Source organism: Olea europaea, unplaced genomic scaffold (assembly GCF_002742605.1).
Source record: "Olea europaea var. sylvestris unplaced genomic scaffold, O_europaea_v1 scaffold1154, whole genome shotgun sequence".
NCBI classification, from domain to species: domain Eukaryota; kingdom Viridiplantae; phylum Streptophyta; class Magnoliopsida; order Lamiales; family Oleaceae; genus Olea; species Olea europaea.
The window spans coordinates 164,741-180,355 of NW_019228939.1; the positions used below are offsets into that span (position 1 = coordinate 164,741).

The 15,615-nt window shown below is 32.8% G+C and overlaps 1 protein-coding gene across 3 annotated transcripts; it reads right to left on the minus strand.

Moving 5' to 3' along the window:
• Window positions 1–3,121: 3,121 nt before the first annotated feature.
• LOC111373699 (cyclic phosphodiesterase-like) lies at window positions 3,122–6,656 on the minus strand. Of its 3 annotated transcripts, none has more exons than XM_022996278.1 (5): window positions 6,198–6,654; window positions 4,951–5,005; window positions 4,486–4,729; window positions 4,153–4,388; window positions 3,122–3,307 (listed from the first exon to the last, which is right to left on the minus strand). In XM_022996278.1, the coding sequence occupies exons 1-3, from the start codon at window positions 6,528–6,530 to the stop codon at window positions 4,524–4,526; spliced, it is 594 nt and encodes a 197-aa protein (XP_022852046.1). In that variant the 5' UTR covers window positions 6,531–6,654; the 3' UTR covers window positions 3,122–3,307; window positions 4,153–4,388; window positions 4,486–4,523. The 3 variants fall into 3 exon arrangements, with proteins under 3 accessions (XP_022852046.1, XP_022852044.1, XP_022852045.1); XM_022996276.1 differs by having other exon boundaries at window positions 3,122–3,312; XM_022996277.1 differs by having other exon boundaries at window positions 3,126–3,312; window positions 4,153–4,729; window positions 6,198–6,656.
• Between the last annotated feature and the right edge of the window lie 8,959 nt (window positions 6,657–15,615).

Here is a 15,615-nt window from a genome sequence, read left to right on the forward strand (position 1 = left end):
CATGAACTTGGTAATTTTGCAATAATGGCTCCAACTTGAAATGCATCAGTCAAGACAATTTCAGCATTCTTAAGATTACTAAAAATAAGTTGTAATTCATGTACCTGGGTAAGAACAGACTTACTGTCCGTCATCTTGAAATCAAAGTAATTACCGATCAAGGATTTCTGGTTGCTTGTTTCTTCAATACGATACTTGTTGTCCAATGCCAGCCACAATTCTTTTGCTGTTCCGATAGTTCTATGTGCACTGTAAACGGAATTTGATAGTGCATTCAGAATATGGCCTCTGCACAGAAAATCATCATCCTTCCGTTTCTTCCGTTGTTCCTGTAATTCCTTCTTGCATTCATCTGAATCATCTGCTTTTTCTTCTGGAATAGGCTCGAGATCATCACTCAGAATGTAGGACAGTTTGATTGCTGTCAAGAAGAATAAAACATTCTCCTGCCAACACGTGTAGTTATGTCCATCAAACCGATCAAGACGAATCAAATCTTGATTCATGACTTGAATTGAGGGTGCCACAGATTCATTTACTGTCAGATCTTGAAACGAAGACATCTCTTAAAACTGTTGAAAAAAATGTAGGAAAATCTGAATACTTATTCAAATCGCCTAAAATTTGTTTATTGACATACCAGATTTTGATTTTTATTTTTTTTGTGGGTAATTAACCATTGTTGTGCAGGCAAAGTTATTTTTTTTATTTTTTCCTGGAAAAAATGAAGGAAACGTAAATATAAAAATATAATCTAATTGAGTGGAAAGTAGTAAACAAGCTTTCAAGTGGATGTTGAGTTTCATTGTTCCGTAGACAACGTAAAATTATATTTTTACTTAGAAGACATTGGGAACTAATCCTATATGACTTTGATACCAAGACAGTTGGAACTCGGGAAGTTAAATTTTCGAAGCTTGAGACTCGCTAGTCGCTACTATAATTTTTACTTAGAGGGGTTTATTCCCTCTAAGAAGCAAAGGCGATGGAGTGAATGAGAACAAGATGCAGATTATGTACCATAGGAACCTTACTTTAGTCTTAAGCAATTGTTTTTTTTCTCTTGTGAGAGAAAAATTAGCATCAATTTTTCTTACTTTTTGCTCTCAGATTTGCTCAATTTTTTTTCTCAAATATGGCTGCATCGACATTTACCCAACATATGAATGGACACAATACATTTAATTGCTCACAAAGTGTTTTTAAAGCAGGCTCAAGAATTCAGTAGAATTAAAATTTTATATTAAAATTAGTATTTCTTCCAATTAGTTAGATTGTTTCTTCTTCCAATTTGATGACTGTAGAATTAAGAAGATTTCAATTTCTATTTGTAGAACATCTATACGAGGATAATTTATTTTAATTAATGCAATATTTATAGGAGAGAAGATTTTAATATTAAAAAAAAAAAAAAATGGCCCAAAAGGCCCAACTACAATTCCCCCCTCCTTCCCTGAACGGCTAAACCAGCACGCGACTCTGCAACAATGATAGCCGCGAAGTCAACAGTTTCGACTCCTTGCTGTGTCCGGTTGAAATTTGCCGTGTCCAACTTGTATTTCATACCCGTAACCTAAAATGTTGTTGGGAATCAATCAGAAATTGAAAAGCAACGCCTTGTTTTGAAGCTGTTGAGATCAAAAATTGAGAGAAAATCAGTGCTTATTGCTAACTTTTTCTTTTTCTTTTTTCAAAAAAAAAAAAAAGGTTGAACCTCAATCTTGAAGGTCCCCACCGCCCCACCCCTAAAGTTTTGTGAGGGAGGTAAATCGTGGGATGTGTTCCAGCAGGCCAGAAATGATCTAGCAATAGCAATTTCAACTAAGATCTCTTGTAAAAATGTTCTACGAGCCGAAAGATAATAGAGAGACGTCTTGTGATGCACGATGTAACATCCTAAAGCTAGGAACTGATGACTTTAAACTTTCTGTATAATCCAAATTGATAAAGTACATACATAGAACGCTTAAAAAACACTTACAAACCAATGTTATTTTGCAACCTCCAGACAAGAGCATAACGGACCAAAAGGCAAAAGTATCCCCAGGACGTAAACTAACAAAATGTATTACACGAGCTATGATACAATTAGCGACGCATGCGAAGCAAGAAATTTAAGCAAAAACTTTTAGAACACAAAATTTGAAATCCACCAAATTATTAGAAAAATAAATCCACGAATTTTATTAATGAATGATAATGAAAACAATCAAATAACCCCTTATATAAGGGTTTACACATAGTTTAAAACAACTAAAATTAATGAAAAGAAAGTGTAGACAAACTAAAATTGAAAAAAAAAAATCCAAAATAAATTAAATGGCAAAAATAGCTCCAAAACTTTAAAAATTAGTTTTCGAGTACTAAACGAACTCGAATGGCCGAAATCCATCGAACATCACAGTATAGCGGTGAGTATTGCTCGTCTCGTCGTCCTCTTTTCAGAATTGTCTTATGGGCCCAATCTAGAATTCGGATGTTTTCCCTTTACAATTACATTTTCCCAATTTTTATTCAATTTCTCTTCCATCTATTCAACAATATGTTCTACAATAGAAATTTATAAACTTTCTTTCAAAATGAGGTAAGTAGAACTATAAAAATATAAGATATATTTCAGAGAATACTATGAAAAAATTTATATTTATATTTAAGATGCAAAGCTTATTTGTGTTCAAAAAGAACAATGAGACTACGAAACATTCGGTTATACACTCGACGTTAATTATAATCAATCAAAAGTAATAATTGAATCAGCAAATTCCAAAATACCGACGTCAAATTTTTTTTTTTTTTTTATATATATTTTTTTCCCACGAGAACTGCATCATGGACAAGTAATATGACAATGAATAAGATATAGTTTGATCATTGATTTTACTTTAATTAAAGTGGACTTTATCAAAACATACAATAGAGATTGAACGTTTTTTTATTTCAATTTCCTAATTAATAACTAAACTAATTGATTTGAGCATGCAAAGCATTAGGACCATGAATTCACCGTTTTAATCCAACTCAGTTCTCAATTACCCGTCAATTGCAAATTCTTGCTTTGGATGAAAACTTGTGATCCGATTTAATCAAAAGCCTCTCTCGATGTCAATCAATTATGTACCTGTATGTGAATCTAATCTGATTAAATTACGAACATATAAAAATGTACTAATTCACAAAGATCATCTCATATGATTCCATACAACATACAACGACTAATCTTGGGGCCTACGATCCAATCCTTCTTCACGTAAACCAAGTAAACCACGGGTTATGCCCCAAACTGGCCAGGGTCCAACAGTCCTCCCAACTGAACTGCCAAAGACAATATATATCAAATATTGATAACACTCTATGTTGTTTATTATCATGTATTAATTTATATCAAACATCTCCAAAAAACTATAAATCACAACACATTCAAATGGCAATCAATCATGAAAATGGAGAACAATAACCTAGGAACCCCCAAAAAAAAAAAAAAAAAAAAAAAAAAAAAAAAAAAAAAAAAAAAAAAAAAAAAAAAAAAAAAAAAGGAAAAGAAAAATGCTAACAACATAATGTGAAGAAAAAGGTTTTCATTTTTTCTTTTTTTGTAGTGTTCATTTGGCAGATTATTTGAAGCGAAAAGTTATTTTCATGAAGAATATTTAGCGAAAAAGTAGAGAAATGATACGAATCATGTGTAAAATTATTCTATTTGGAGAATGTATGATTGAAAATGAATTTTCGAAAAATGAGTTTTCAAAAAGTTGAGCCGATAATACTCCTATAAATTCATATATCCTTTTGCCACAATGTTGTGTTCAGTACAGTACAGTACATTCAGATTATATCGTAACTTAAAAGTGCCAATTCTTCCCTCTTTATACAAATTGCTCTCACTGAACTGAAATGCATTATATCATAATTCAATTGAGAGACATAATCCTAAAAGTACTCAAAATTTTGATGGCCATTGCTAGGGATTTTCAATGTTTTGAATAGTGAAATTTTGGAAAATGTTTAGTTAAAAAGTAAGAAAATAATTTGGATTTACGTACAAAATATTTTATTGTATGAATGTGTGGTTAAAATGAGTATGTAGAAAAAAGAATTTTGAAATAAAGGATGTCAAACAAAGGCTCAATGTAAGAACTCAGTTGAACATTTTACCGTAGTGGAAGAAAGAAGGCGTTGCATGTTCCCCATGATTTCGAATCCACCACAAGTTCCTATCCACTCATGCTTTTTGATAAGAAGCATTGTATGTACTGTGTACCAAACAATGTACAAATGCTTATTATGCCCCTCTTATTTCGATTATCAGCATTACAGAACTGAAATATATATATATAACTATGTTGATGGTTCCTTCTCGCAAAGCCAGAGACTATGTTCTACTTTAACTCCTGGAACTCAAAGAAAAAGCAACTCAGAAAGGGCATAAAACAAAATGAGGCACTGATATCGGCAATTTATATAACCATCATCTTTTTCATGACTTACAAGAACTAACGGATAAGAGTCCAAATACTCTGTGTAAACTAGTTAGGATTGAGTTTGCATTCAGCCACCTTCTCCCACGATTTGCAACTTTTGTCCTTGGTGTCAACCTTGTACAACGCAAAGAGAGATATCTGGAAGCTCAAGTTTCTGATGTCCTTGTCGAGCACAATAGCTTTCTCTTGAGCTTTCATTTTCTCCTCATCAGTTAGATCCCCATATAGGAGGCTCAAATGGGGCATATAAGCTGCAAGAACATGGAAGACTTTTCAGGATTAGAATCTATTTTAGTAGATCACAAAGAATCTATACTGAGAAGTCTTGCTTTTAAATAAACAGACAGGTTATTAAAGAAGAGTAGTTTTCTAGTGTTTACTTCTGGTAAACCAAGAAAGAGAGAGAGAGAGAGGTTAAACACAGTTAAAATGGTACAAGATCACAATATTCAAAGTTAGTTTGATGACTTACTTGTTGAGGCCTTGTAACCAAAATGACTGGTGCAGTGAGCGCTAGCCTCCATTACCTGTTTTACAGGAATTTCACATCACCAATTTATAGAGAATAACATGAAAGCGCATGGATATGTTTGGTACACATTACCAGAAGCACCATACAAAACAGATTTTTAATTCCTTTATCCTCAATAATTTCCAGCCCTACCAATCCATGATGCCAAATATGACATACGTGTACTAGACTAGACATGAGACAACACCCAATGCTTAATGGAGAAAAAGAGACTGGTGTACGCTTGTATCCCTTGTGCAATAGCAAATTCTGAATCAAGCAACCATATGAGCCCACCGCTTAATTTCTAAAGGAATACACATCATTTCACCTCATAACTATCTCTTTCTTTTCATGTTTATTGCAGTGAATGCAACAAACGATTCTTTAATAATAAACAAAAGCATACTAGAAGTTTACAACTACTGTCCCAAAAACGTAATGGGAGAGCTTCTTCTCTGTAACTGAAATGTTAAAGAGGTAGATAATATGATTTTTCTCCCAATATGCTACAGTTACTTTTTTGACATCTTTGTTGACACTGTGATGTAGCAGATAATCTGGCCATTTATTTGATAACAACCGTTCAAATCAATGGTCGGATCTTTTACACATCACACAATGTCGACAACAATGTACAATTTGAATGCATAAATAGCATTATCCTTTTTCTCCAGCTTCCCTTAATCTCACCAAGCATAGTATTGCACTGTTTTCCGATTTCCCCTTCAATCTTCCTTTTTATTTTAAGCAGTCAAAAGAAAATGCAACAAACTCAACAAAACACTAAGCTCCTTTTAAATACTTTGGAGTCTGTAACAAGAGTTCATTTTTTCCTTACTCCGTTCACTTTATTGCTAGGTCTTCAGAAAAATGTGAAGAAAAGAGGCAATTTCATTTGATATCTTATTCATCTTAGCATAACAATTCATCCATCTTAACATGTTAATTTCTACTACATTCTTCTTAAAAAGCATTTTGTTCTTTTACAATTTTCAGTCCAATAGTTGGTAAAGAAACTGAAGAAATTTTGCTTTCACAGTTGTCTCCAGTCATTATTATACAATTTTTTTTCTTGATCTCACTGGTTTTTTAGATTATTCCAAATTAATTATTATAATCTGAATGAACAATACATAAAAGAACTAGCCAATATTTTTATCCGACAAATTAAGAAAAAAGGAAAATCGAACAAATTAAAGCATTACCTCAGGCGTGGGTTGAAGCAAAAGAAAAACACACTGATAAAAGAAAGTCCCAGTGGCAACTCTCTCTACATTAGCATTATATGCCTTAAGCCCCTCGCAAGCCTTGTTAAACATGTCACGTGCTTCTCTCTCCGTCAAGCTAATTGTTCCTACAACGGTCACGTGCGGCTCAAATTCCGGTCCACCGAACTCCGATCTGAGATCGTTCATTAACTTCTTGAGCCCCGGCCTCACGTCCTCTGGCGGAAGCGCCCACACCGAGTATACATCTTTCTTTATCTCATCCTTCCCGACTTCATTGATATGAACGCTCGAAGTTGTTGAACTGTCCATGAATTCTTCAGATTGTGAAGAATTTGCGTTTCAGGAAGATTACATAGATGGTGGCGTAAAATGGCCGAGGAATCGGAATTTCTAAAAGATAAGAATAAATGAATTGGAAACGAAATATGCCGAAATTGGATTGGGTTCGGTGTGATGAGGCAGACGCTTAGTTTGCCACGTGTATGATTAAGAGCGTGTTTTGGACCTTTTGGTGTGCTTAAAAAGAACAATCGTACTATAGGCACATTGTGATATCCCAATGGAATGTTCATTTTGGATACCCCATTGGACACCTCGATGTGCCACAAGTATTATTCTTAAAAGAATAATGTTATTTGCAGTGAAAATTACCGACAGTCGTCCTATGTGACATAGACTTGGCAATTTTTCATTTGATGTATAATTCAAAAAATAATTACCATATCTATGTATCAAATACCAAATTGTCAAGTGTATACCACATAGGGTGACTACTGACAGTTTTCACTGCAAATAGCATTACTCGCTTAAAAAATGCAAAATTTTTAAAGTGAAATAGTAGGTTAAAGTTTCGAACAATGGTACAAGTACAATAATTTTGACATTATGATTGATAGTCATCTCACACACAAGATGTGGGACCCACGATTAAAATAATCACGGCCCCATGATTGTGAAAGTGTTGTATGTGTACAACTCTGTACACACAACAATTTTTTAAAGTTTTTTAAGAATTCAAGTACAAGTGTCTGTTTGAGTCACATTATTTTGAAAGATTGTATTTCGAAATAGTATATTTTTGAACAACGTGTGGTTAAAAAATGGTGAAAAGTTTTGGATTTGCATCTAATATTATTTTATTGAAAAATATATGGTTAAAATGATTTCAAATTACTGTTTAAGAATGTATGTTTTAGAAAGAATACGGCTCAAATAAATAAATTGCACTTATTTTTTTATCATGAATATGTGACATCCATTGAATAAAATCGTCAAGATAATGGGAAAGAGCACATCGCAACCAATGAATTCATCTTGTAACCAAAAAATTAAAAGCAAATTGAGATAAAACTTTACAGGCTACTTTATTTTCCTTGCGAGAGATAAAGCAACATGGACGAAATCCTATGCTAAACATAAAAATAATTTCACTTGAAATAACAACATATGTGACCAATATCCTTCTTGAAGTAAGTATTATCTCATAGGTCCAATCAATTTTGAACATAAATATTTTTGATATATAATTAATGTAATTTAATGACAGATCTATTATTTAATTAATAGACAATTAAATAAATAATAGAGTCCGTAGATTCAAATCTTCGTAATTTGTTAATCACAAGTAGTTGTGATTGTAAGATACAAATTATATCTAATTGAATCTTAAATCGTCTGTGATCATAAGTAATAACGAGATACAGATATCGTTATTATGAATAGACCATCAAGTGTGGCATTTCTTACTTGTGAAATAAGTAGCTGATCTCACAAGCTAAAGTGTGGTGACACTTAAATGACATGTGGATGTTTTGTTATAGAACAAAACATTGGAGACCCGCTGAGAAATTTCACATGGATAACTATCTGAGTGTCAGTGGTTAATTTCTAACATTCGATAGTGGAATTGGTCATTTGACTTGAGGTCGTTATGGTACCTTATATGAGGACAGTCATACTTTGGCGATATTGGATGTTGCTCTGTAAAGGACCGCTAATACGACAACGTTCGAGTACGTCAAGAATCATATGAAAGTTGTGATTGACCAATAAAGGATTCGTCACTCTTAGATAGTAGGAGATTATGATCTGCATTTCATTCAATTATGTCGATAACGAAATTCTTGGCCAAGGTGTACTCAAAAGTTGAAAAGGAGTTTTCGACTTATATTGACTTAATAGTGGAGTGAAAGATATTATCGATATTCGGGGTTGACACAATTTCATATCTCGTAATTGATCGGATCATATTAACGAAGGGATTATAGTTTTACGGTAAACGAACGAGTTTCGTTTTATCATATCACGTAACATTTTCCGTCACATATATTGTCCTGACACATTGTTAGATGTTAATTTGGGACAACAAGTGTGAATTGATGATAAATTAAAAGGGAGTTTTAATTTATCAATTTTGATTAGATCAAAATAATATTTCATGACATTAGGTATTGTGATCGGGAGCCTGATGGGTCACACACAAAAGAGAATTGGAAGATTGCAATTTATCAATTATTTAATTTAACAATCGTTGGATAAATTAATTATTTATGTTGGTTATTTATAGGCCCGAATTAATTAATTGGATTAATTAATTCATGGGCCGAATTTAATTAAATGATTTAGTTAAATATTGGACCGGACCGGACCGAGCCAGGCCTGTTTGGGCTTATATAAATACAATGCTAGGGTTTTCAATTCATATGGTTTTTCTCACAATTATTCTTGCTAGCACAAGAGGAGAAAATCCTGTAGTTGCAATCTTATTCTCTGTGTAGATTATCGTTGGAGGTTGGACAATTAGACAACTGTGGATGGCGAATCAAGATTGTTGGAACGAAAAAAATAGTAAAGAAGTTTGCAGATCTGGAAAAGGTACAATCTTATCACAATTTCTATCTAAACACAAAGGCGATTTTTGGTGGGAATCGAAAATTATTTTAATTTTCGTTATGCATGTATAAGTAGATTCTCAATAGTGGTATTAGAGCTTACTTTGTATTCGTTAGAAATTGATTTGCATATTATTGAAATCAAAAGTTGATTATTAATGTTTTCTTGTTTCCAGCAATTTGTCAGAAAATTTACTTTTCAATGTTTCAAAATCTGGTTTTGAAAGAAAAGTTCTTGGATTAGAATTAAACAAAAAAAATAAAAATAAAAAATAAGGAAAGGGGCTGAAATTCGTCGGCGGTTTTCTTCGGCACTGGAGCGCTTGGCAGCACCGGTTGTTGCTGCTATTGTAGCAGCGACCGGCGCTGCTGATTTTGCAGCAGCAGCGTGGCAACAGCAGCGTCGCGCGCTGCAGAATTCCACTGCAGACTGCAACGCGAACGCTGCTGTAGCGGCGGCGTCAGTCGTTGTATAACAGCGGTGACGATTCGCCGCTGAGGAACACCGGCGCAGCCTACCAAAGCAGAAGAGACGGTGAAAATTTCTAGGGTTTACGTTTGAGTGTGCAGTGTTTGGAGGCGGGGGGTTCCTTTGCAATTAAGGTAATTGTGGGCCCCTATCTGCAATTATTTCCAAGGGGTTAGTTTGCAAATTTTAAAAGGGAGACCTCTCTGCAATTTATGAAATGTAAAGGGGCTACTTGCAAATAAACGAGAAGGGTAACTTTGCAATTTTAATTGGAGGACCTGTCTTGCTATTACGTTAATTGAAGGACCACATTTTAGGGGGTGTTTGATAGGCATTTTTAGGTAAAAATGTATTTTAGAATAGTAAATTGATGTGAAATGTGTGGTTGAAAAATAAGGAAAAGTTTTTTATTTACGTGTTATATTATTTTAATAAAAAATGTGTGGTTGAAAAGAAGAAAGAGAAAAATACATTTTGAAAAGAATGGCTACCAAACGGGGCCTTAATTTTAAACTTGGGTCAATTTGCAAATTTCAAAATGGATTTTGAATTTGAATTTTAAATGGGTTTTTAAAATGTATTTTAATGGGTTTGACTTATAAATTTAATTTTGACCCAAAGTAAAAAAAAAAAAATATATTTAAAATTGACGACTTTTACATTTTCGTTAAAAATGGATTTTAACTTAAATATCAAACTTTGACCCCAATTGAATTTTATTTTATTTATGAGTGTTATCCTAGTTTAAAATATTGATTCAATTTTAAATTAGAGTTGGACTCTAATTTAGGACTTAATTAAAATTCGTTTTTAATTAACTTTTCACCCGAAGATATTTTAGAAATTAGAATTTGATTCTAATTTGACGTTTAATTAAAATTTGATTTTAATTAAATTTTTTCGCCCTAAACTTTTCTTTAGACTAGAGTTAGACTCTAATTTGGTGTTTGATTAAAATTTGATTTTAATTAAACGGGTTGGCCCTAAAAAAATTTTAGATTTAGAGTTGGACTCTAATTCTACTATTTAATTAAGATTTGATTTTAATTAAATTCAACTGGCTTAAGTTATGAAATTAGAGTTGGACTCTAATTTAATATTTAATTAAAATTTGATTTTAATTAAATTATCCCGCCCTATAATCGTTGAATTAGAGTTAGACTCTAATTCGGTATTTAATTAAATTTTGATTTTAATTAGACATGCCCACTAATTAAATAATCGATTAATATGATTAATTAATTATTTAATTGTTCCGATCCATTTGCCTTAAGGAGTTTAGACGATTTAATTGCTAGAAACTTGAAACTTATTTGCATATAATATTAGATATTATATAGGTATACATTTATGTGATGAATGTATTATTAGTGGACGATTATGGACTCGACCATATAAATGTGCTGAATGGTTAATTTTTATTCTTGTCGTTTTTTTGAGCTACAAGCTTTCAATTGTTTTGGGCATGCGAGCCTGTTATTATTGTTATTGTTTTGGGCCTGCGATCTCTTGATCATTTTGGACTTGCGAGTCCGTTATTATTATTATTGCTATGGGCCTGCGTGCCAACTAATATAGGATATAGGTTGCAATTGGACTAATTGAAAAAACAAGAAGAGGAGGAGACCATGGAGATGGCGCATTGATATTGATCAGTGTCAGACCCCTAGGAATTGACCAACTAGTCTTCCTTATGGCTCGGGAAGACTAGATAGTAAAAGTCCATTATCGTCCACACTATTATATTATGTTATATATATTTATTTGTATGGTAGATGTATAATAAAGTGTATACTATTGTTACGATGAGATCTTTGAATGCAAAATCCCTCCATAAAATATTAAGTTACATTTATAATCGCCTTCCATCATTATAGTGAAAAATCAGAGTCTCAAATCGTCTCAACTTATTGAGTACACTCAAGGCTGGTCCATTAGGGACATGTTTGACACTATGAAATATTTGATATTTCTGAATGACGGGTTAGACTTAACTAAAATTTATCTTTTGTTGAGTACAGTCAAGGAGATAAATTTTAGAGGCATGTTAACCTAATACATAAGATGTGTGAAGGTAAAGAGTTATCAGTTTAATGATCTAGGAGTTGTATGGAAATACAATTAATAATAGTATCTACCCAAATGTTATATTAAGGCTTATTGAGTACACTCAAGGTCTTAATATAATGAATGGGATTCCAGCCCACTGGGAGTAAAGTATGGACTTCATAAATTTATGTAAGAGGGTCATAAATTTTATTTAAATAGTGAGAGCATAATTTATTGAATAAAAGTCCATGTTAAATTAATTGATGCATTTTGTATATTATTCTCTTTCTGTTTGTCATTTATATTTATTGAATCGTGAGTAACCATGTGTATTTGAAAGGCATATTGGATGCCAACAACCAAATTAAATTTTCTTGATTGGCACTACAATTTGAGAATTGTTCTTAGGCATGAGAATGTTGGTTGTCCTTAAGTAGCCATTTTCCAGTAACACCTGATGATGACTCAACTAAAGAAAATGTAGCTACTATAATAAACACAATGATGAGATAGTATTGCACGCATGTGATGCTTGCAACTATGTCACTGAGTTACAAAAGCAACTTGAGAGTATAGATATTAACACATAATTCTTCATTACAAAGAATTGTATGATAATAATCATGTGTGGAAGGATGTGAGACTTCCAAACAACTATACCGGTGCAAAATGACAGAGTAATCTTCAATCGATACTTAAACACTGAAGATGATTGACGTTGAGAAATGTCTAAATTGAGTTCAATCATAAACTATGAACTAAGTATTGACTTAGCTCTACAGTCTCTGTCATAGAGTTATTCATACTAATTATGAGATATGAATAAACTCGAATGCATACTCATTAAGTGGCTTAACATGTTTCGGACTGTTATGCCCAATAACAAAGTTAGAAGTAGGCAAGCCATTGATTCCTCTAAAGATATTAAGAGGAAGTCTAAAGGGACTTTGTGAAAGCATCCAATATGGTTAAAATAATCTAAGTGAATGACAAATATCAAATCTAATGACCATTGTTTTCATTGTAGAATGAAAGGTCATTGGAATATTGCGTGGCTTACGTCTGCTTCACAAGTTTCTTAGATATTTGATACCATGTGTAAATCTCATATTTATACAAATATGGAGAAACTGAATAGAAGTAGACCACTGCGAAAGGGAAAAGTTGAGCTACACGTTGGAGATGAGCAAAGGTTGCTGCATTGCCTGTAGGAATATACTTCTTGCTATTGCCTTTTGGTTTAGTATTGGAATTAGAGAAATGTCGCTTTATACTCACCATAGCTGGAACATTAAAATAAATTTCATGTTCGGACATGAACTATTTTAATGTTAAGGACAATTGTTGTTCTTGTTTATCTTAATAAAGATCCTAATAGCTATGGTAAATTACAAAATGAAGTTTATATTCTTTAATACTAAGGATTCTATAATGAGTATAGAAATTAAAAGGCATAAATGCGATAATCTAATTATTACCAAAATCTGGCATGAAAGACTTTGTCATTTAGATGAAACGTAATTCCAAAATTACATAAAGATATATACTTGGGATTAATTGATTTTGACAAGTACAAATTATGCATGTTTGACACAATGGCCAAATCTTCTTTTACTTGAAAAGAAAAAAGGTCAGCATAATTACTGGTTTAATGCATAGTGATGCATATGGACTCGTGTCCATTAATATCAGGTAATGTTTCTTTTATTTCATCAATGATCATGAAAACTCAAACATGAAACTCTTAAAAAGTTCAAGGGATTCACACTAGAATTAGAGAAACAAATAGGTAAATATACCCTTACATTAAGATTCGATCAAGTGAGAGTATCTTAAAGATAAAATCTAAATTATCTAAGAGAGAATGAGATTCTCTTGCAGTGGACTCCTTCATATACATTGCAGCAAAGTGGTGTATCTAAAAGGAGGAATCGTTAATTATTAGATATAATGCGATTAATAACAAGCCATGCAAATCTCCCAAAATTGTTTTGGAGTCATGTATTGATTGCAGTTTGCAACACACTAAATCATGTCCCATATAAATTGATTAACAAACTCCATACGAGTTATGGAAAGACAATAGTCCCAATTTATCTTATGTGAAAGCTTGGGGCCATGACGCTTATTTGAAGCGCCTTGAATCGGATAAGTTTGACACTAAATTTGATAAATACGTATTTGTGGGGATATTCAAAGCAGACATTTGAATATTAATTCTATTATCATAAAAAAAGTTTTCGTCTCACGACATATCGTCTTCTTAGAGAAAATGTTTACTCTAGGAGAGGACAGTGGGAGTAAAATAGAATTTGAAAGAGTTCAAGAGTCCACAGATATAGTTAACTAAGTAGATAAATCCGAGTTTGATCCCATATCTGATATGGGACATACTCTTGATCAGGAAGTAAAGACTCCTGAGGACGTGTCAACATGTGAATCTAGTAGGACCATTCGACCTTGAAGAAGGTGCGAATCCATGATTACTAATCAGGTATCACTGATCCAGGATAATGAACCTGCTAGTTGCACCAAAATAAAGTCAAGTGTTGACTTAAAAGAGACAGCAAGAGGTCATGAAACTCGAGATGAACTCGCCGTATGTGAACAAGGTTTGGACATTGGTCAAGCCTCCTGATGGAATAAAACCCATAAAGTTTTTGTAAATTGTTTATAATGAAAATGTCGATATGGATGTAAATATCCATATATATAAAGTAAGGCTAGAAGCAAAGGTTAAGTGTTGACCTTAGTGAAACCTTTCTCCTGTGGCCTTGCTGAAGTCCATTCGGGTTTTATTTCCAACAGTTGCATATCGTAACTAAAAGTTAAGATAAGTCTCTATGGAGCTGAATCTTCGATTTGATGGAAAAGTCAAAGTGTTTGATTTTATCAAATTTGAAGACGATTTGTGTGTTTACAAGAAGATAGTGGGAGCATTGTTGTATTCCTAATATTATAGAAAACGACATCCCTATATTTCAATCGTTGAAATAATGGTTGTTAAAGGATTTATTCATGAACGATATGAGATAAGCAACTTGATCTAAAGAGGTAGATCTAGAAGATTGCTTAACTCATCCCAATTTATATAGATGAAATCTTGAGAAAATTTCATATGGAGAAACTGGTTTACTCTTAAAGCGGTATGTTGGAAAAGTTCCAAACGTGAAACAACTGTTGTTTCAATAGTAGAAACCTAATACATTATTACTTCAGAAGTAGCAAAGAGTTGCAATCTGGATCATGATATTCATAAATAAACTTGGAGTAGTTCCTAATATTGTTGATCACATACCATTGTATTGTGATAACAGTAGAGCCATTACGAAAGCAAAGGAACTAAAATCTCATCAATGATCCAAACATGTATTAAGGCGGTATAATCTCATCAAAGAGATAATACAAAGAAATGACGTAAAGAGAAGAACAAATTCCCACATTTAACAATATTGCAGATCCACTGACAAAGAGTTGTGGTAGCATAAACATGATCGTCATGCAGACTTATGATATTGGATACATAAGTGATTGGATCTAGTGCAAGTGAGAGTTTGTAAGTATTATGCCCTAGGTCTAATCAATTTTGGACATAAATACTTTTGATATATAATTAATGCATTTTTAATAACAGATCTATTATTTAATTAATAGACAATTAAATAAATAATAGAGTCCGTAGATTCAAATCTTCGTAATTAGTTAATCACAAGGAGTTGTGATTGTAAGATACAAATTACATTTGATTAAATCTTAAATCGTCCGTGGTCGTAGGTAATAACGAGATACAGATATCGTTATTACGGATAGACCATCACGTGTGGTATTTCTTACTTGTGAAGTAAGTAGCTGATCTCACAAGTTAAAGTGTGATGACACTTAAATGACACGTGGATGTTTTGTTATAGAACAAAACATTGGAGACCCGTCGAGAGATTCCACATGGATAATTATCTGAGTGTCAGTGGTTAATCTCTAACGTTCG